This window comes from Rhinolophus sinicus, chromosome X (genome assembly GCF_036562045.2).
Source record: "Rhinolophus sinicus isolate RSC01 chromosome X, ASM3656204v1, whole genome shotgun sequence".
NCBI classification, from domain to species: domain Eukaryota; kingdom Metazoa; phylum Chordata; class Mammalia; order Chiroptera; family Rhinolophidae; genus Rhinolophus; species Rhinolophus sinicus.
In genome coordinates, this window is record NC_133768.1 from 77,460,173 (window position 1) to 77,483,005 (window position 22,833).

General features: G+C 42.8%; 1 protein-coding gene across 18 annotated transcripts in view; it reads left to right on the plus strand.

Annotated features, from left to right (window-relative positions):
* Positions 1 to 22,833, plus strand: part of PAK3 (p21 (RAC1) activated kinase 3) — a 415,175-nt gene that overhangs the window by 385,352 nt on the left and 6,990 nt on the right. For 13 of the 18 annotated variants that reach the window (XM_074324355.1, XM_074324352.1, XM_074324353.1 and 10 more), the window contains 2 exons: positions 20,003 to 20,125; positions 20,644 to 20,781. In XM_074324355.1, the coding sequence (XP_074180456.1) occupies positions 20,003 to 20,125; positions 20,644 to 20,781 (261 nt within the window). The remainder of the gene's footprint in view (positions 1 to 20,002; positions 20,126 to 20,643; positions 20,782 to 22,833) is intronic. The other 5 variants (XM_074324360.1, XM_074324363.1, XM_074324361.1 and 2 more) reach the window with 1 other exon arrangement.

Below are 22,833 nucleotides of genomic sequence, written 5' to 3' on the forward strand. Positions count from 1 at the left end.
GAAGCCATCTGGTCCCGGACTTTTGCTTTTGGGAAGGTTTTGGATGACTGATTCAATTTTGTTACTGGTGACTGGTCTGTTTAGATTTTCCAGTTCTTCATGGTTCAGCCTGGGAAGGCTATATGTTTCTAAGAACTTGTCCATTTCTTCTAGGTTGTTGAATTTGGTGGCATATAGTCCTTCATAGTATTCTTGGATGATCCTTTGTATTTCTGTGGTGTCCGTGATAACTTCCCTTTTTCGTTTCTGATTTTGTTAATCAGTGTCTTCTCTCTTTTTATCTTAGTAAGTCTAGCCAAGGGTTTGTCAACTTTGTTAATCTTTTCAAAGTACCACCTCTTTGTCACATTAATTTTTTCTATTGTCTTTTTGTTCTCTATTTCATTTAGTTCTGCTCTAATTTTTGTTATTTCCTTTCTTCTGCTGACCTTGGGTTTTACACTTTCTTCTTTTTCTAGTTTAAGGTGTAACATGAGGTTATTTATTTGGGAGTTTTCTTTTTTCTTGAGATAGGCCTGTAATGAGATAAATTTTCCTCTTAAAACTGCTTTCGCTGCATCCCAAAAATTTTGTCATTTGTTTCTGTGTATCTGTTGATCTCTCCTCTAACTTCTTCTTTGACCCAGTCTTTCTTTAAAAGTATGTTGTTTAATCTCCATGTATTTGTGTTTTGTCCCACTTTCTTTTTGCAGTTGATGTCCAAATTCAAAGCCTTGTGATCAGAGAGTATGCTTGGTATGATTTCAATCTTCTTAAATTTGTTGAGACTGATTTTATGTCCCAATATATGGTCTCTCCTTGAGAATGTTCCATGTACACTAGAAAAGAATGTATAGTCTGATGTTTTAGGATGAAGTGCTCTATAAATGTCAATTATGTCCATTTCATTTAATGTGTCATTTAGGGCTGCTATTTCATTATTTATTTTCTGTTTGGATGATCTATCCATAGCTGTCAATGATGTATTTAAGTCCCCTAGTATAATTGTGTTTTGGTCAATTTCTCCCTTTAGTTCTGTTAGTAGTTGCTTGGTATATTTTGGTGCTCCCTTATTGGGGGCATATATATTGATGACTGTTATGTCTTCTTGTTGTACAGTCCCCTTCACCATTATGAAATGTCCATCTAGTCTCTTGTTATCTTTTTCACCTTGAAGTCTGTTTCATCTGATATCATTATGGCTACACCTGATTTTCTCTGGGTACCATTTGCTTGGAGTGTCAATTTCCACCCTTTCACTTTGAGTCTATGCTTGTCCTTGTAGCTGAGATGTGTCTCTTGGGGACAGCATATGGTTGGGTTTAGTTTTTTGATCCAATCTGCTACTCTGTGCCTTTTTATTGGTGAGTTCAGTCCATTTACATTTAGGGTGATTATTGATATGTGAGGATTTCCTGTCATTCTATCTTTAGTTTTCTGGTAAGGCTGTGTCTCATTGTTTCTTTGCCTTTTTGTTGTTGTCTATTATTTCTGTGTGGTGGTATTCTATGATGTTTCCGTCTGTTTCTTCTTTTATTTCAGTATATATTTCAATTCTGGATTTATTTTGAGTGGTTACCCTTAAGTTTATGTAAAAGAAAGTTTGATATTTAGAGTATTCCATTTTCTTCAGCACACTTACTTTCTCCATTCCCATATTCCGTTCAGGCCTTTACTCTCCCCTTTTTGAGTTTTGGTTGCCACAAATTGTCCCTGTTGATGGTGGTCGAATAGCCTCCTTTAGTATTTCTTGTAGTGCAGGTCGTATTAGAAAATTCCCTCAGCTTCTGTATGTCTGGAAAGGTCTTTATTCCTCCTTCATATCTAAAGGATATCTTTGCTGGATATATTATTCTTGGCTCATGGTTTCTCTCTTTCAATAGTTTGAATATTTGGTTCCACTCCTCCTGGCTTGTAGAGTTTCTGCTGAAAAATCTGATGATAATCTAATGGGCTTTCCTTTGTAAGTTACCGTCTTCTTTTCCCTGGCTGCCTTGAGGATTCTTTCTTTGTCGTTGATTTTAGACAGCTTCAATACAATGTGCCTTGGAGAAGGCCTGTTGGGATTGAGGTAACTAGGTGTTCTATTTGCTTCTTGGATTCGAGGGTCCAGTTCTGTCCACAAATTTGGGAAGTTCTCATCGACAATTTGTTTGAATATATTCTCTGTTCCCTTCTCTCTTTCTTCTCCTTCTGGTATGCCCATTATTCTTATATTGCTCTTTCTGATGGAGTCAGAAAGTTCTTGTAGAGTTCTTTCATTTCTTTTAAGTCTCAAGTCTCTTTCTTCTTCCATCTGTGTAATTTCCAGGTTTCTATCTTCTATGTCACTGATTCTTTCCTCCATCTGGTCAACTCTACTACCTAAGCTGGTTATTTCATTCTTAATTTCTTCTATTGAGTTCTTAATCTCCAGAAATTCTATTTGGTTCTTTTTTAAGATTTCAATCTCTTTCGTAAAATGCTCATGCTGTTCTTTGATTGTGTTTCTGAGTTCATTTAACTGCCTATCTGTGTTTTCTTGTATCTCATTGAGTTTTTTCAGAACTGCAATCTTGAATTCTCTGTCATTTAAGTCACATATTTCTGTATCTTTAAGTGCCTTCTCTGGAGATTTTTCACTTTCTTTCTGAGCTATCTTGTTGCCTTGGTTATTCATGGCGATTACTGATTTACTATTTCTCTTCCTAGACATCTACAGGAGTGGCTTCTCCAGCAGTTTCATAGCAAGAGTTCTTTCTTTTGTTTTCTAGTACTTGTTGGTAGAATGTTTCATTTTTTTCTCCAACTGCAGCGTATTTTTCTTTTCCCACAAGGTAGTGCTATGTTTTCTCTGCACTATTCCAGCTTCTCACACAATGGGGGGATTTCCTGGGAGATGGGCTTCTCCTCTGTTAATAGTTCGTCTACGTGACAGGGTGCAGTGTCCGGGTGGGTATGCGGAGAGCTTTTGATGTTCCAAAGCTCTTCCAGCTCCAGATTCAGAGCCCGTATGTTTCAGCAGTTCTGTTTGCTCCTGCAGGGATCCGCCCAGATCGGTGGGGCCAGGGGCGGGGTGAGTGGTGAGAGATGGCCCATAGCGATGATGGCGACCACCACCACAGCAGGTCCTGCTTCCACAGCTCCCTCCCCTTTGCGGGAACTAGTTGGGCTGCGAATTTGTGTCTGTGGTCCACAGTTCTCAGAACAGCAAATATTCTATTCCTTTGATCCGACACTGCCAGTTTTCTGCTTTTAGCATCGGGCAGGTGGGGGTGGGGCGAGCTCTGGGATGGTAGGGAGGGGGCGGCTAGTCTCAATGCCTAAGGCTTCCATTCTCTGCTCGGCAGTGAGGGCTTAAACCACCGTTTTCAGCCTTCTTCCCTCAGCCTTTCTCCGAAGTCTCTGCTGTGATCGTTGGGTTCAGCTGTGTTATATGCTGGCCCCTCAGCCCTATGGGCCATAAGCGGAGCCCTAGCAGTCCGAGTTCTTCCCTCTCCCGCAGCTGTGGTAATTTCGGGAAGCAGCAAGCTCCGAGCACTGAACTAGGTCTGCGTCCTGCGCACGCGCTGCTCCATCTCCTTGCACTTCTCCCTTTCCTCCTCCCCCGCTCGCTGGATTCGCCCTCCTGTAGGTGACTTTGGTAGTTGGCCTCTTCGTCTTGCCTGTCTGCTGTGCAGGGAGTCCTTTGTGGAGTTTTTATTGTTCGATTTGTTGTAAATTCCAGGGGAGCTTTACAGAGGCTCACCTCATTCCGCCATGTTTCCTCCTCCGATCCCAGCAAGTTTCTTTTAACAAAAATAGTGCCCAGCTGACACACAGGATGTGTTCCAAAAGTTCATCGTTTATTATTTGAAACTCAGAGTGCATTTTCCCATAGAACTGGCATTATATACAGTGAGTAGATTCCCAGGCCAGTCCACAAAGGCCAGTTTAGCCCATAATATAACTGAAAGTGTGGATTTTTGCAATGGAAATGAGTTAGTTATAATAAAGTTGCCATTAAAATGAAAACAATAGTCGAAAAAGAAATTGTCTGGGTTTTTCTTTCCTGCAAGAGGTAGTACTTGATGAAAAGCAGGTTTAATCCTAGGAAGACAGAAATAGATGAGGATTTTTGTGTAAATTGTACAGCACAGACTTTTAAATTTATTTGTTAATGTTTTCGAGGATTTTTAAAATAATAACAGCAGTCGTATTCATTGTAGAAAATTTGGAAAATTAAAAGTATGTTAACAATTAAGTCACCAATAATCCCACCACCCAGAAAGAACCACCGTTAACATGATGGTGTGTTTCCTTTCAAACTTTTGTTGAAGAAACATATTTTTTAATCAGTCCAACAACATTAACTACAATACATCCACATGCTAAACTATTATGCATTCCTTAAAATGATAATTCTAAAGAATTTTTAAAAACGTCAAACAATATTTATGATATAGTGTTGAATAAAAGGCAGCCTTGCCTTTGATACCTAGATTGGGGACCAGGCTGTGTAAGCAGATCAGTACTGTCATGTGGGATCTCTGGTCCCGCTCCCTGCACAAGAACGCAGGATATGGTAAGACCAAAAAGGAACACCAACGGAGCCATGGATAAGGGGTCCACACTCTATAGTCTCACTGGCGGCTGGGTTGGAGACACAGGAAGCAGGAGCCACACAATCTGAAACCTCTCATCCGCTTCTCTGCCAACCAACCCATCCCCCAGGGTAGCCACGGCAGTTATATCAGTGGCTAAGGGCTAACTGGTTACAGCTGATGGCCAACTAGTCACAGGGATGGCCAACTAGTCACAACTAATCTCTGGGATTCTATCCAATACTCCTCGCCTCCAAGGTATCAACTCAAAATCTACACAGCAAGCATCTTCCTTGAGGGGCCCTGTGCCATATTAGCCTATAGGCACCTATGGGCAGAAAGAAATAGTAGTCATAGGAACCAACAATGGCAAATCACATCCATCTGGGAGGATAGATGCTAGCTTTCTGTCCTGGGAAAGGAGGGTCGCTGACACCTGCACCTTTCCCAGTTTGTGGTACCACAACTTTATGACAGTGCTTGGGGTCCCTTGCATAGTTTCAACATGTAACAGAACAGAGGACCCTATAATAGGCCATAGTGAGTGCACATAGGTTCCCTGCAAAATCATCCTGGGATTGGGACCTCCGTATACCACAGTCACTTGGTGGTGGCCACTCTGCCACCACTTGCAAATCATAGGTCAAACCAGCCTCCCATGGCACTATCAGGCCCAACCACCCACAGTTGGGGCTTTTTACCCCCTAGGTCCAGGTCCATTGCTGCCATTCCCCTGCTTTCAAGCATGTGGGTACTGGCAGCAAAATGTGTCCATTTCTGCTGTAGCCTGGCTTTAACAGAGTCTCACTTGTGGTAACCTGTAACTGAATGGGAGAGGTCGTTCGATGTAGCAGAGCTTCTACTGGTGCGGGCCTTCCCGTCCGTGGTCGCTCATTCAGGATTCTCAAAACATCCCACAGATGCGAGGCCCAATCGCACATCATGGGAGGTGGTTTTGACACCCGGAGGCCTTGCTTCAAAAGTCTGTTGTAGTGTTCAATCATGCCAGCTGCTTGTGGATTGTATGGGGTATGAAATAACCATTATATGTCCATTCTGGCAGCCCAGCACTGCACTTCTTGCCCCATAAAAAGTACCCCTACCCCTGTCACTTTCAATGACTTGGGGGACACCCATAGAGGGTGCACAGCCATGTAAGAGCAGCCACTGTATGCTGCTGATCCACAGCTGGACATGGCCAAGAAAACATCAATCCTGTAGCAGTGTCCACTGCTGTGAATGCATACATTGCATTGCAGGCCTTAGGCAGGGGTCCAATGTAATCCACTTGCCAGTGAGTGAGAGGTACCCTCCCTCGCATAATGTGCTGTGTCTCCCAGGGCAGCCTCCACCTTTGGGGGCTGTCCTGGGCACAGTCATAGCAGGCATCTGCTATCTCCTGCCATTTCAAAGGCAGACAACAGCGTCTGCTCACCTACCACATGGTTCGGCTTCCAGCGTGCTGCAATTTCCTATGCAGCCAATGGGCCACATCAGTGGCAGGGGCCGTTCTAACCATCGGACCCGTGCTAGGGCATCTGCTTCATCATTACCTGGGGACACTAAGGGGAGTGACCTATGACATGCATTAGGGTCACCGCCTTTCTCTGCCCTAGGTCCCAGAGGTCCTGCCACATAGCTTGACCCCACAGTGGACTGTGTCCTACCAACCAGTTTTGGTGTTTTCACGTAGGAAGCCACAACATTAGGCCCGAGAACACCGCCCAGCTGCCAGCACAAATAACTAGGGGCCCTGGCTTGTGACTAATTATCATCCACACACCTTGTAGCTCAGCTCACTGGCTACTCTGGCCCATCGCAGTATCAAACCAAATGGTGTCTGTTTTGAGCTACACACCAATAGCAGTCCAAATGGCTGCAGCTCCCCGGCTAGATCCATCAGTATACTAGGCATCTTCATGTACTGGGGGCTGTCCTTCTTTGTAGGGTGAGATCTCCAAGTCCTTCCCTCTAGGGACAGCGCATGGCTCAGCCTGGGTTACAAGTTCTACAGGCCCCAAGACTTGCTGTAGCTCTGTGTTCAAAGTTATTGAACTAAGGGTGCTATGTTGCTCCAAGTAGGCACCCCAATTGGCAAGGGTGGTGGTCTGTGGTACCCCCGTTTTGGGTCCCTGGGTCCATGTATAGACCCACCCCTGAATGGGATAGGTTATTTGAATCAATAACCGTGCCATCCCTGTGATGGCTTCTGTGGCTACTAGGGCTGCATTCACAGCAGCCAGCTGTTTCTCTATTAGAGAGTAGTGAACTTCCGCTCCTTTCCACTATTGGGAACAAAATCCCACTGGCGGCCAGAGATGCTCCTGCCATTGCCAGAGGCCCCAACCGTCCACCTGGGTTACGTGAACATCAAGTTCAGATGGGCGGCCAGAATCTATTACTTTCGGAGGTTGTGCCTACGGCACTGCCCATTTTGTGGCAACAAAGCCTTGATCGATAGCCTCTGTTCAATCCCATGAGATCCCCCTTTTTATCATGTTATACCAGGGCCTTGCCATTTGTGCTAAATGAAGTACAAACAGCCACCAATACCCCAGCAGACCCAATTACGTCTGCAGTTGGGAGACCTTGGTCGGCCGGGGAAAGGCTTGTATTTTTATCAATAATCGCCTCAGGTATGAACTTTGTCTTATCCTACCACACAGCACCCGAAAGCTTGACAGATAAGCCAGGGCCTTGGACCTTTTCATCATTCACCACCCAGCCACGTGACTTCAGGTGGCAGAGAAGAGAAGGAGCTGCTTACTCTAAATCTGAAAGAGAATCAGAAGTTAATAACATGTCATCAACATAGTAAAACAAGATCACAGAGGACGGGTGATCACACTGTGCCAAATCCTGGGCTACAAGCCCATGGCAGATAGTGGGGCTGTGCAAGTATCCCTGTGGAAGGATTTGGAAAGTCCACTACCGCCCATCCCAAGTAAAAGCAAACTGCTCTTGACACTCAGGTGCAATGTCAATGGAGAAAAAAGCACTTGCCAAGTCTACTACATAGTGATACGTTTCCAGGTGGACAGTCAGACGATCCATCAAATCGTGTGTTGAAGGTACTGCAGCGTGCAAGGGTGGTGTCACCTTATTTAACTCCCTATAGTCCACAGTCATTCGCCAGGTCCCATCAGGCTTCTTGACAGGCCATACTGGGGAGTTAAAGGGACTGTACGTTGGCCTCACTATATGTGCCTTCTCCAATTCCAAAACTGTACGACCAATCTCCTCCTGTCCTCCTGGCAGGCGGTACTGTCGCACTGTAACCACGCGCCAGGGCTGTGGCAACACATGAGGAGGGTGGTGAGCATGCCCGCGTGTCACCGCTTTCACCACCTGGATCTGGAGACGGAACTCCTACCGACGTCTATAAACTGAGGCCATGTAGCACATCCACCCCTAGAATATATTCCAGGATGGGGGAGTCATATACCTTGTAGGTAGGGGGTGGGGAAGCCTTCCTATACCCAGTGGTAAGGAAACAGCTTTTACCGTCACAGTCTTTCCCCCGTAGCCATCAATGCAGATTGCTGGTCCAGGGAACAGTTCTGGGTTCCCATAAACAAGACTGCAGTCTGCACCAGTGTCAACTAGGGCCAAAACCCTCTGCACATTAGAAGGGGACCAATGTATGGTCAGTTCCTTGTAGGACCTCTGGTCCCCGCTCGTCCCCTCTGACCAGTTACCTTGGTACCCCCAAATCAAGCTGAAAGGAGTCAGCTTCAAACGGCCGCGTGATTTCCTGGAGGGACACGGGTTACACTTTCCTGGACTTTCTATTTGGGCTTCACTGGAATTGCTGTTCCGCATGCTACTGTTTTCAAAGTTCTAACAAGAGTGCATTGGGTTGTCGGTCTATTTTTTCCTGATCCCTTGTTCCCACGAGATCACGCCACACATATGTGTGTGTTACTCTCTGAGGCCTGTGACCTCCACCCTTACTTTTGATTTGGGCTTCTAGGCCTTAACTTCTCGGACCTCCTGTCTTAACTTCCCTTGCCCCTGGCTTTCAACATCCCCCAAGGTGGCCACAGCGATGGTAACTTCATGGATCTGCCGCCCCACATAGAGCATAAGAATGGCAACCAAGGATCCAAAAGCACTTGCAAGGTGCAGTATCCAAAGCCAGATCTCTCATGCTGACTGTAAAAAGCTCGTCATCCAGTCCCCACATATTAGGGTTGAACATAGCATGTCTCATACCCATTTCACGGATGGTTTGAGTAAGTTCCGTATATGACTGCCATTGACTCACAGTGTCTGGCAGTTTGCCAGCCTGTCCCCATACTGTGCATACCACAGCAGTGAGCCACCCCATTAGAGAACGGTTGCCCTGGTTTTGGGCCAACCTATGGCAGTTCTGTAACCTTTGTCACAGGGACAGATGCACTGCCACAGAGGTTAGCTTTTCCATTTCCCCTGGGGAGCAGAGAATGCTATCTGCCCCCTCATCCCATGAAGGTAGCAGCCAAGCCGAGACTGGCTCTCCAGGGTGCTGTTGGCACCAACTCCCCAGCTCCTGCAACTCAGTGGGAGTGTAAAGGGTGTAGGTTGTGAACTCAGTCACAGCTGGGTTGCCGCAGCAAGGTCCCTGGGACCCAAAGGTTGCTCATGCTTTACCTTTTGCTTCACAATGGGCTGGGAGTGGGGGTTGGGGGCTACATTGTCTCCACCTGGTTGGTCAGCCTGTGCCACGGAGTTTCCACTGTGGGGCTCTTCCTCTAACCCGAGCTTCCAGCGCTTCCCACCAGGACTGCTGGTCCCACATCCAGGCTATTTCAGCAAGCGCTTCCTCCAAGTTATGACACAACGTGGTGAGGAACATCCAGACCACACAGCCGGCTGCACCCTTCTCCTCTTCCGGCAACAGCTCAGCTAGAACCTGCAGGGCCCTCTCCATGCTGGCCAGAGAGCCATCCATATCCTCCCACCCTCCTCGGGGATCCACCTCCTGAGAACAGTGGCTACCGGGTTCCACACACTGTGTGGGGGCCACATGTCCTCCTGCCCAGTGTGAGACACCATTCCTACCTCGCCAGAGCCCTGCTCGCTGTACCATGTATCATGCAGGGTCTCAGCTCCCACTCCCCGCACAAGAACACAGGATGTGGCTAGGCCAAAAAGGAACACCCACGGAGCCATAGATAGGGGAGCCATAGCACTATAGTCTCACTGGCGGCTGGGTTGGAGACCCAGGAAGCAGGAGCCACACGATCCGCAACCTGCAGTCCACTTTTCTGCCATCCCCCAACATGGCCATGGCAGTTATATCAGTGGCTAATGACTAACTGGTTACAGCTGATGGCCAACTGGTCACAGCTGATGGCCATCTACTACCCGAGCCAGCATCTTTCCACGTGAGGTCGAGATCCTGGCAACTGCTCTCTGGGACTCTGTCCCCACAGCACTATTCAACCAGCCAGGAGTCATCTGTTAGGCTAACAACCAAGACTCCCCACCATTATTTCCACACACCCCACAAACCACACACAAAACACACACACACAAACTCACAGCCATTCTTTTTGTAGAAATTCAAAAGAGGACATGTGCATTCTTTGAAGTGCTGTAGAGGTTCATAGCACTGGGTCCTTATTACTTCTATTCTCCTTCAAATTACAGGATTTTCTTCTCCCTTGCTGCACTATCACTAGCATCATTCAGGCTTCACAACTTTGATCAAAATCATTTTTAAAATTCATAAATGGAATGGAAATAGGGGCATGTGCTTCCTGAGGTTATTAGGCATGGATTGAAGAGAGGTGAAAAGGACTTGAGTAGTGATGTATGTGTACTTGTGGGGAACAAGATTATATGGAGTAGAATGTATTGAGCTAAGAATGATGAAAGGAAAGTGAGAAAATTAAATAGTATAACATGCAAACATAACTAGGCAGAATGGAAAGAGAAAAGAGATGTGTTTGTTGAGGACTGGGCTTGGCTACAGAGCAGAATAAAAGCAAGCAAAGGGCAGAGAGTGTGGCAGAATTGTGGCCAGCTGAAATAAGCATTTTGGGAGGAGGCAGTAATTGTAATTTTCAGTAACCAATTTTCTTTTAATAGGGGAACTAAGATGGTTTGTGAGGACAGGTGCCTCTAGCACTAATCATCCGTAAACTAAAAACACCCTGTTTGAACTTAATTTATCTGCTGGGAATGTGTGCCGTTTGATTTTAGCCCAATTGATGATTTCCTAGCAGTATAGTTTATGTTTTCCTTTTCCATATTATCCCCTTTTAGTCAAGACTAGATTTGCCACTGACTTGTATTTTGGCATGGAAGTCCTAATAGCTGGCACCAGCATTTGCTGTTCATCAACCAAGAAATTGAAAATTAGAAAGAATATTGAATGTCAACTATAATATATATATATAATATTATATATTTATGTATATATATATATATATACACACACAGACATACATACATATAGTCATGGGATGTGGGGATGTGGAGTGCAGCATAGGGAATAAACTCAATGGAATTGTAACAGCTATATACAATGTCAGAGAGGTAGTAGATTGGTTGGGGGAGGGGGTTATCACTTTGTGAGGGTTATAAATGTCTAACTATTACATTGTTTTGTACACCTGAAACTAATAAAAAAACTCATTTAAAAGAAAAAGAAAATTTGAAAGAAGGGGTTGGGGAAAGGAATGTTTGTTTGGAGGAGGGTATATTTACATGTTTGTTTGTTTTTTATGTACTAAGGGGAAAACAAAAAGATTCATCTCACTATATAGAAACATGTGGCATTGTAATTCTCATTCATTACTATGCAAGCGAATCCCCCTCTATGGGACTTTGTGGCTATCATATTTGGGGTACTGTCATGCAGGGTGTCATGCGGGGTCTCTTGTCCCACTTCCCACGTAAGAATGCAGGATATGGTGAGGCCAAAAAGGAAGACCTATGGAGCCATAGGTAGGGGAGTCATACCACTGTAGTCTTGCGGGCAGCTAGGTTGGAGACACAGGAAGCAGGAGCCACACGATCCGCAACATGCCATCAGCTTCTCTGTCAACCAACCTCACTTGCTAACTGCAATCCGACGTGCTAACTGCAATCTGCCTCTGTGCAATCCACAATCCACAATCCACGATCCGCAATCCGCACTTGCCAGCCACGATCCGCTGCTAGCGTAGCCACAGCAGTTATATTAGTGGCCAATGGCTCACTGATTACAGCTGACGGCCAACTAGCCACAGCTGATGGCCATCCAATCACAGTTGATGGCCATTTACTACCTGAGCCAGCACCTTTCCACGTGAGGCCAAGAGCCTAGAAACTGCACTCCTGGCTCTGTCCCCACAGGTACTTATGATGCACAGATTCTGAGTTATTCTGTGGGCTGCAAGTCCTTGGGCAGTGTCTCCATGTTAGCTGTAAATTGGAATTTCCTAGAGAGCTTGAAAAAATACCAACGCCTGGGTTCCACCCCCAGAGATTTTTACATAATTGCTTTGGGCTGAGAACTGGGAACTAGGAATCTCTTATGTCTCCTCAGGGGATTCTGGGAACCTCTAGTTTAACTGTTGCTTAATTAACTGGGTGGGTTAAACCAGTTTTCAAAGTGTGGTCCTGGAGCCAGCAGCTTCAGCATCAACAGGGATCTTATTAGAATGAACATTTTTGGGCCCCTCTCCAGATTTACTGAATCAGAAACTCTGGGGGTGACCCAGAAATCTGTGTTTTAACAAGCCCTCTAGATGATTCTATTGCATGCTATAGATTGACAGCCACTGCTTAAACAGTCCTTCCCAACCCTTTCTAAGGTACTTCTGTGGAATTTTCTGGAAAGGAGAGAAGCTCTGTGGGGAGAGAGTCCCTGAGAGCAGTTTCCAGGCTCTCGTCCTCACGTGGAAAGGTGCTGGCTCGGTTATTAGATGACCATTAGCTGTAATCAGATGGCCATCCGCTGTGGCTGGGTGGCCATCAGCTGTTACCGGTTAGCCATTAGCCACTAATATAACTACCGTGGCTACATTAGGGGCTTGGTTGGTTGGTTGGTTGGTTGGTTGGTTGGTTGGTTGGTTGGGAGAGAAGCACAGATTGCAGTTAGCAAGGGGTTGATTGGTTGGCAGAGAAGCGGATGGCAGATTGTGGATCTTGTGGCTCCTGCTTCCTGTGTCTCTAACCCATCCGCCACCAAGACTGTAGTGGTATGACTCCCCTATCTGTGGTTCCGTGGGTATTCCTTTTAGGCCTCACCACATCTGGCATTCTGGTGTGGAGTGGGAGCTGAGTCCCTGCAAGACATGCCCTCACCAGCTGATGAAAACTGACCTGGGAAAGGACTTTGATAGAAATGCTTTTAATAAAGCTATAGTATTAAGAGCCATGGTGGAGAAAGGGGAAACGGGATGATGTTTTGCTGTGAAACCCAAGCAAGTTCAGGAGATAGCATGTCTTCATAATATTTAAGGGGTTAGTTGCATAGACAAGCATAACCCTGGTGGCAATGCCTGAAGTAAAACTCCTACTTATCCTTCAAGACCTTGTTCAAATGCCAACTTCTTCTGTGAAGCTATTTCTGAGCTCTGTTTAAGTAGCTTCACCCTTTTTATGTAATTTGTACTTGCTATATTCCTCGATTATGTCTTGTCTCACTGTAGTGTGGCTCTCTGTGTCTCTCCCCCTCACTAAATTGTGTGATCTTTGAAAGCAGGACATTCTCTTATTGATCTTTGAATCTCCAATGCCTAATACAATGACTGATACCTACTTAATGCTCTAGAATTGTTTGCTTAGTGGAGGCAAGAGGAATGGCCAGCTTTGGGGGCTGTCAAGAGCCTTTGAATGATGGGCTTTGTGAATTCATCATGATCTTGGGTTTGACTCTACCTTTTTTTTTTTTTAATTAAATTTATTGGGGTGACAATTGTTAGTAAAATTACATAGATTTCAGGTGTACAATTCTGCATTACATCATCTATAAATCCCATTGTGTGTTCATCACCCAGAGTCAGTTCTCCTTCCATCACCATATATTCAATCCCCCTTACCCTCATCTCCCACCCACCACCCCCGCCCCCGATACCCTCTGGCAACCACTAAACTATTGTCTGTGTCTATGAGTTTCTGTTTCTCATTTGTTTGTCTTGTTCTTTTGTTGTTTTTGGTTTATATACCACATATCAGTGAAATCACATGGTTCTCTGCTTTTTCTGTCTGACTTGTTTCGCTCAGCATTACTCTCTCAAGATCCATCCATGTTGTCACAAATGTTCCTATATCATCTTTTCTTACTGCCGAATAGTATTCCATTGTGTATATATACCACAACTTCTTTATCCATTCATCTATCGAAGGACATTTTGGTTGTTTCCATGTCTTGGCCACCGTAAACAAAGCTGCAATGAACATTGGAGCACACGTGTCTTTATGTATAAATGTTTTCAGATTTTTTGGGTAGATACCCAGGAGAGGGATTGCTGGGTCATATGGCAATTCTATTCATAATTTTTTGAGGAACCTCCACACTGCCTTCCATAACGGCTGCACCAGTCTGCATTCCCACCAACAGTGTATGAGGGTTCCTTTTTCTCCACAGCCTCTCCAACACTTGTTACTATTTGTCTTGTTGATGATAGCCATTCTGACTGGGGTGAGGTGATATCTCATTGTGGTTTTGATTTGCATTTCTCTGATGATTAGTGATGTTGAGCATTTTTTCATATGTCTATTTGCCATTTGTATGTCCTCTTTGGAGAAATGTCTCTTCAAGTCCTCTGCCCATTTTTCAATTGGGTTGTTTGTTTTTTGTTGTTGAGTTGCATGAGTTCCTTGTATATTCTGGATACTAGCCCCTTATCGGAGGCACTGTTTGCAAAAATCTTCTCCCATTCAGTTGGTGGCCTCTTTATTTTGTCGATGGTTTCTTTTGCTGTGCAGAAGCTTTTAAGTTTCATATAGTCCCATTCGTTTATTTTAGCTTTTACTTCCATTGCCTTTGGAGTCAAGTTCATAAAATGCTCTTTGAACCCAAGGTCCATAAGTTTAGTACCTATGTTTTCTTCTATGCAGTTTATTGTGTCAGGTCTTATGCTTAAGTCTTTGATCCATTTTGAATTAATTTTGGTACATGGTGACAAATAGCAGTCCAGTTTCATTTTTTTGCACGTGGCTATCCAATTCTCCCAGCACCATTTATTGAAGAGGCTGTCTTTGCTCCATTGTATGTTTTTAGCTTCTTTGTCAAAAATTATCTGTCCATATTTATGTGGTTTTATTTCTGGGTTCTCAATTCTATTCCATTGGTCTATGTGTCTGTTTTTCTGCCAATACCATGCTGTTTTGATTATTGTAGCCCTGTAGTACAAGCCAAAGTCAGGAAGTGTGATACCTCCATTATTGTTCTTTTTCCTTAAGATTGCTTTGGCTATTTGGGGTCTTTTGTGGTTCCAAACAAATCTGATGATTTTTTGTTCTATTTCTTTAAAATATGCCATTGGGATTTTGATGGGGATTGCATTGAATCTGTATATTGCTTTGGGTAATATGGCCATTTTAACTATGTTGATTCTTCCAATCCATGAGCACGGAATGTCTTTCCATTTCTTTGTGACTTCTTCAATTTCTTTCAAAAATGTCTTATAGTTTTCAGCATATAGGTCTTTCACATCCTTGGTTAAGTTTATTCCTAGGTATTTTATTCTTTTTGCTGCAATTGCAAAAGGAATTGTTTTTGGCATTTCTTTTTCTGAGATTTCATTGTTAGTATATAGGAAGGCAATGGACTTTTGTGCGTTGATTTTGTAGCCAGCAACTTTACTGTATTCGTTGATTGTTTCTAATAGCTTTTTGGTGGAGTCTTTAGGGTTTTCTATATATAGCATCATGTCATCTGCAAAGAGTGATAATTTAACTTCTTCATTCCCAATTTGATGCCTTTTATTTCTTTCTCTTGCCTGATTGCTCTGGCAAGGACTTCCAACACTATGTTGAAAAGCAGAGGTGATAGGGGACATCCCTGTCGTGTTCCTGAACGTAGAGCAAAGGGCTTCAGTTTTTCTCCATTAATTATGAGATTAGCAGAGGGTTTGTCATATATGGCCTTTATTATGTTAAGGTATTTTCCTTCTATACCCATTTTATTAAGTGTTTTAATCATAAATGGATGTTGTATCTTGTCAAATGCTTTTTCTGCATCAATTGATATAATCATATGATTTTTGTCCTTTATTTTGTTTATGTGATGTATCACATTGATGGATTTGATGTTGAACCATCCTTGTGCCCCGGGATGAACCCCACTTGGTCGTGATGAATAATCTTTTAATGCATTGTTGTATTCGATTTGCTAGAATTTTATTTAGGATTTTTGCATCGGTATTCATTAGAGATATTGGTCTGTAGTTTTCTTTTTTGTGCTGTCCTTACCAGGTTTTGGTATCAGGGTAATGTTGGCCTCATAAAATGAGTTAGGGAGTACTGTCTCTTCTTCAATTTTTGGAAGAGTTTGTGCAGAATTGGTATTAGATCCTCTTTGAAGGTTTGGTAGAATTCACTAGTGAAGCCATCTGGTCCCGGACTTTTGCTTTTGGGAAGGTTTTGGATGACTGATTCAATTTCGTTACTGGTGATCGGTCTGTTTAGATTTTCCAGTTCTTCATGGTTCAGCCTTGAAGGCTATATGTTTCTAAGAACTTGTCCATTTCTTCTAGGTTGTTGAATTTGGTGGCATATAGTCCTTCATAGTATTCTTGGATGATCCTTTGTATTTCTGTGGTGTCCGTGATAACTTCCCTTTTACGCTTTCTGATTTTGTTAATCAGTGTCTTCTCTTTTATCTTAGTAAGTCTAGCCAAGGGTTTGTCAATTTTGTTAATCTTTTCAAAGAACCAGCTCTTTGTCACATTAATTTTTTCTATTGTCTTTTTGTTCTCTATTTCATTTAGTTCTGCTCTAATTTTTATTATTTCCTTTCTTCTGCTGACCTTGGGTTTTACTTGTTCTTCTTTTTCTAGTTCTTTAAGGTGTAACATGAGGTTATTTATTTGAGAGTTTTCTTGTTTCTTGAGATAGGCCTGTAATGAGATAAATTTCCTTCTTAAAACTGCTTTCGCTACATCCCAAAAATTTTGGTAGGATGTATTTTCATTGTCATTTGTTTCTATGTATCTTTTGATCTCTTCTCTAATTTCTTCTTTGACCCAGTCCTTCTTTAAAAGTATGTTGTTTAATCTCCATGTATTTGTGTTTTTTCCTGTTTTCTTTTACAGTTGATATCCAATTTCAAAGCCTTGTGATCAGACAATATGCATGGTATGATTTCAATCTTCTTAAATTTGTTGAGACTGATTTTATGTCCCAATATATGGTCTATCCTTGAGAATGTTCCATGTACACTAGAAAAGAATGTATAGTCTGATGTTTTAGGATGAAGTGCTCTATAAATGTCAATTATGTCCATTTCATCTAATGTGTCATTTAGGGCTACTATTTCGTTATTTATTTTCTGTTTGGATGATCTATCCATAGCTGTCAATGATGTATTTAAGTCCCCTAGTATAATTGTGTTTTGGTCAATTTCTCCCTTTAGTTCTGTTAGTAGTTGCTTGGTGTATTTCGGTGCTCCCTGATTGGGGGCATAAATATTGATGACTGTTATGTCTTCTTGTTGTACAGTCCCTTCACCATTATGAAATGTCCATCTTTGTCTCTTGTTATCTTTTTCACCTTGAAGTCTGTTTCATCTGATATCATTATGGCTACACCTGATTTTCTCTGGGTACCATTTGCTTGGAGTGTCAATTTCCACCCTTTCACTTTGAGTCTATGCTTGTCCTTGTAGCTGAGATGTGTCTCTTGGAGACAGCATATGGTTGGGTTTAGTTTTTTGATCCAATCTGCTACTCTGTGCCTTTTTATTGGTGAGTTCAGTCCATTTACATTTAGGGTGATTATTGATATGTGAGGATTTCCTGTCATTCTATCTTTAGTTTTCTGGTAAGGCTGTGTCTCCATTGTTTCTTTGCCTTTTGTTGTTGTCTATTATTTCTGTGTGGTGGTATTCTATGATGTTTCCCTCTGTTTCTTCTTTTATTTCAGTATATATTTCAATTCTGGATTTATTTTGAGTGGTTACCCTTAAGTTTATGTAAAAGAAAGTTTGATATTTAGAGTATTCCATTTTCTTCAGCACGCTTACTTTCTCCATTCCCATATTCCGGTTCAGGCCTTTACTCTCCCCTTTTTGAGTTTGGTTGCCACAAATTGTCCCTGTTGATGGTGGTCGAATAGCCTCCTTTAGTATTTCTTGTAGTGCAGGTCGTGTATTAGAAAATTCCTCAGCTTCTGTATGTCTGGAAAGGTCTTTATTCCTCCTTCATATCTAAAGGATATCTTTGCTGGATATATTATTCTTGGCTCATGGTTTCTCTCTTTCAATAGTTTGAATATTTGGTTCCACTCCTCCTGGCTTGTAGAGTTTCTGCTGAAAAATCTGATGATAATCTAATGGGCTTTCCTTTGTAAGTTACCGTCTTCTTTTCCCTGGCTGCCTTGAGGATTCTTTCTTTGTCGTTGATTTTAGACAGCTTCAATACAATGCGCCTTGGAGAAGGCCTGTTGGGATTGAGGTAACTAGGTGTTCTATTTGCTTCTTGGATTCGAGGGTCCAGTTCTGTCCACAAATTTGGGAAGTTCTCATCGACAATTTGTTTGAATATATTCTCTGTTCCCTTCTCTCTTTCTTCTCCTTCTGGTATGCCCATTATTCTTATATTGCTCTTTCTGATGGAGTCAGAAAGTTCTTGTAGAGTTCTTTCATTTCTTTTAAGTCTCAAGTCTCTTTCTTCTTCTATCTGTGTCATTTTCAGGTTTCTATCTTCGATGTCACTGATTCTTTCCTCCATCTGGTCAACTCTACTACCTAAGCTGGTTATTTCATTCTTAATTTCTTCTATTGAGTTCTTAATCTCCAGAAATTCTATTTGGTTCTTTTTTAAGATTTCAATCTCTTTCGTAAAATGCTCATGCTGTTCTTTGATTGAGTTTCTGAGTTCATTTAACTGCCTATCTGTGTTTTCTTGTATCTCGTTGAGTTTTTTCAGAACTGCAATCTTGAATTCTCTGTCATTTAAGTCACATATTTCTGTATCTTTAAGTGCCTTCTCTGGAGATTTTTCACTTTCTTTCTGAGCTATCTTGTTGCCTTGGTTATTCATGGCGATTACTGGTTTACTATTTCTCTTCCTAGACATCTACAGGAGTGACTTCTGCAACAGGTTGATAGAAAGCGGTCTTTCTTTTGTTTGCCAGTACTTGTTGGTAGAATGTTTTATTATTTCTCCAACTGCAACTTATTTTTCTTCTCCCACACGGTAGTGCTATGTTTTCTCTGCGCTATTCCAACTTCTCACACAATGGGGGGATTCCCTGGGAGACGGGCTTCTCCTCTGTTAATAGTTCATCTAGGTCACAGGGCGCAGTGTCCAGGTGGGTATGCGGAGAGCTTTTGATGTTCCAAAGCTCTTCCACCTCCTGATTCAGAGCCCGTATATTTCAGCAGTTCTGTTTACTCCGGCAGGGATCCGCCCAGATAGGTGGGGTCAGGGGCGGGGTGAGTTGTGAGAGGTGGCCCAGAGCAATGGCGGCGACCACCACCACAGCCGGTCCTGCTTCCACAGCTCTCTCCCTTTGCTGGAACTAGTTGGGCTGTGAATTTGTGTTTGCGGTCCACAGTTCTCAAAACAGCAAATTTTCTGTTGTTTTGATCTGACACTGCTACTGTTTCGCTTCTAGCACCGGGCAGGTGGGGCGGGGCGAGCTCTGGGAGGGAGGGAGGGGCGGCTAGTCTCAGTGCCTAAGGCTCCGTTCTCTGCTCGGCAGTGCGGGCTTAAACCACCGCTTTCAGCCTTTTTCCTCAGTCTTTTCTCCGAGGTCTCTGCCGTGAGCGTTGGGTTCAGCCGTGTTATATGCTGTCCCCTCAGCCCTGTGGAGCCCTGGCGGAGCCCTAGCAGTCCGATCTCCCGCAGCTGCGGTAGTTCCGGGAAGCAGCGAGCTCGGCGCACTGAGCCAGGTCTGCTTCCTGCGCCCGCGCGGCTCCGTCTCCACCGCACTTCTCCCTTTCCTCCTCCCTCCACTCGCGCGAATCTCCCACCTGTAGGTGATTTCAGTCGGTAGTGGGCCTCTTTGTCTTGCCTGTCTGCTGTGCAGGGAGTCCTTTGTGGAGTTTTTGTTGTTCGACTCTTTTTAAACTCCAGGGGAGCTTTACAGAGGCTCACCTCACTCCGCCATTTTTCCGGAAGTCCCCGGGTTTGACTCTACCTTGAACTAAGGCTTTTGATTTTGTCAGCGCACCTTGAGTAGATTTCTGTCAGTGATGGCCTTATACAACAATAATTTGAGATATATTAGCAACTTACTATTTTATAGTAGGATACATAACTGTCAGGTGCCAGGACTAATAATGTCAAATTTTCTTGTATTTTCTGTTATTATAGGTAGACCTCCATGGAAATCTAATTATAACCTATAGGGAGACATCTGCCACAGTTCAAAAGTACTTGAGTCCTTTGTCCCCACTAGTTACCTCTCATCCAGGCACTGCCATCTTCTGGTACTTTGTACGTCTCTAATTCAATAATGTACTCTGTTCATGCCTGGGATGCTCACAAATATTCTTTAAATAAGATAAGCACTTAGTAAATTACAATCGCCTTTGCAACCATGCCTTCTGGAGGTTATATATATTCAGGTCAACACGATTGGATGCATATGTGTTCCCCAACTCTTTAGAGTCAGAAATTCACAGGCAATTATTGGTTTAATTTCCAAGGTGATTAACTATACGTTTATTATATTATATGGATTTTCACTGGCTTAAATCTCAGAGGACAACCTTATAAACTTATTCCCAAGTTTTATTTGGGGGGTGGGTGTTTGACTGTCACTTAAGTTACTGCCAAGAGTAATAATTTCTAAGTGTTGTAGAAATTTTGAAATTTTTGTCAGTGTCATTCTCTAAAATGGAATTTTTAAGAACCAGGATATAAACCAGAAGAAACTGGATTTGTGCCTTCTGTGCTAACTCATAATCCTAATATGTATGTGCTGAATAGATTTTTCTTTTTTTTTTCTGTAGGCATTATATCTGATAGCTACTAATGGAACCCCAGAACTCCAGAATCCTGAGAGACTGTCAGCTGTATTCCGTGACTTTTTAAATCGCTGTCTTGAGATGGATGTGGATAGGCGAGGATCTGCCAAGGAGCTTTTGCAGGTGAAAATAAAATAGGACAGTTACAGAGAGAGGCATTATATTGAGCTTTTCTACCTCAATATGTGACAGCAAAAGAGCTCTGTCAAGAAATGTATAGTGAGAGTTATGTGATTTTAGACCACAGGCACATAAGTATAGGCATGCATCTTGTGTATGGTTAATCGGCATGTTCCCTTTCTTAGAAGTTGGCAGTTAAATCTTTGAATCTCTTTTGTCCTTCCTGGAGTCTTATTTTGCAAGGAAAAAAACATTGTGAACCTCTGGTGTTGCTGTTTTGTTCTAAACTTTACATGTGCTCCTGGATGTTGCATGCAGGTGCTCTTGTCTGGAGGTAATTCTCTACATAACTATGCAATTACTTTCATAGCATTTGCTATTCTAATGCTTTACTGGTCAAAGCCCCTTTGCTTGGGATGCCAAATGGCAGTCACCTGCTTGCCTGGGTGAGTACCATCCAGGGGTGAGTGCCGCTGTAACCATTTGTCCTTTTCGTGGTTCTCAGGGATTAGTATATATGATGATAATTAGTACCTACTGTGTACCAAATTCTTTGTACACATCTCTTTTAATTCTTACAACAACACTATTGGGTTGGTGTTATTATCCCATATTACAGATGTAGAAATTGAGGCTCTCACAGCCACTGAGTGGCAGAATTGTGATGTGAGCCCTAGATTATCCGACTTTCCCTCACACAAATACACAAACCAACTTAGAGCAAAAGATGTACAGGTATACCTAAGAGATATTGGTGTTTGGTTCCAGACCACTGCAACAAAGTGAGTATAGCAATAAAGTGAGTCATAATCTTTTCACTGGTCAAGGGTCTTGCCTTCAATTTGTAAAAAACACAACATCCATAAAGCTTAATAACGCAAAGCACAATAAAGCAAGGTATGCCTGTATTTATACTGATAAAGCAACACATGCCCAGGATTACACATAGAGCTTCACTACTGGGGACTGTTCTTTAGGGACATATATCAAGCTCTGTGACATCCAAGAACAGTGACTGTTTGCTTGTTCTCTCTGTGACTTTGAACACAATCCAGTTAAACAAAAGGTGCAACATTTGGCTATTAATGACAGATTCAGTCAGTTCTAGGCAAAAAAAAAAAAAAAAAAATTCTGTTTCCGTTGCTCCTGAACTCCCTCCAGAAACAGAGAGCCACACCCCAGCTAAAAATATCCCACCACAACTCAAATCACACCTAGGATAAACCAATTTGCTGGAGTTAAGGAGGCTACACCTTCTCTTTTCTGCTACCTGTGAGCATTTCACAGGCTGCTATAAGACCCTGAAATGTCAAATGTAGAATGACCCTTTATTAATCCTCGAGTTAATCCACTCTCAACATTACAGAAGAAAAACCTGATATTTCAGTGCTTCACTTCCACATCTTTTCACCCCTCCCACCACCCCACATACACATCCTGATACATATTCCAAGGATAAATGAAGATACAGGTTCTCTTAATGTAGCTATACAGTTACATAGATAATTGAATCAATTACGTAGTTCCTTCCCTAATAGTACTTTTATCTGAACCAATCAGATAGCGAATACAAAACTATATTGAGTCTAAATTAAACAGTTTGTTTGTTGCATCTTTTTCATTATATATATATATGTGTATATATACATATATATATATGTATATATGTATATATATGCAATAAACTATATTGACTCAAGTCCTTACAATGCCATTGTCTGACTTTAGCCTATCAATGCCCATTTTTAGAGGTTAGAAAGGAGAGAGATGCATGGCATTCACACCACTAGAAGGCTTGAGAAAAGACAGAGGTCTTGAGTTTTTGTGTGCCTTTTTGTATGGCCTAAGTCAGTTCTCTGTCCATCAATTGATGTCTATTGAGCAACTCCTATTTTTAAGGTCTAAGTACAATAGGTGATACAAACCTCTAAAGGCATGATTCCTCCTCTCCAGAAGTTCACAATCTCCTTGGGTACATGAGGAAGTGAGCATGCGTGTGAAAGAGAACTGAAACAGTAGAAGGTCACAGACCCCAAAAGAGGAAAACATTTGAAA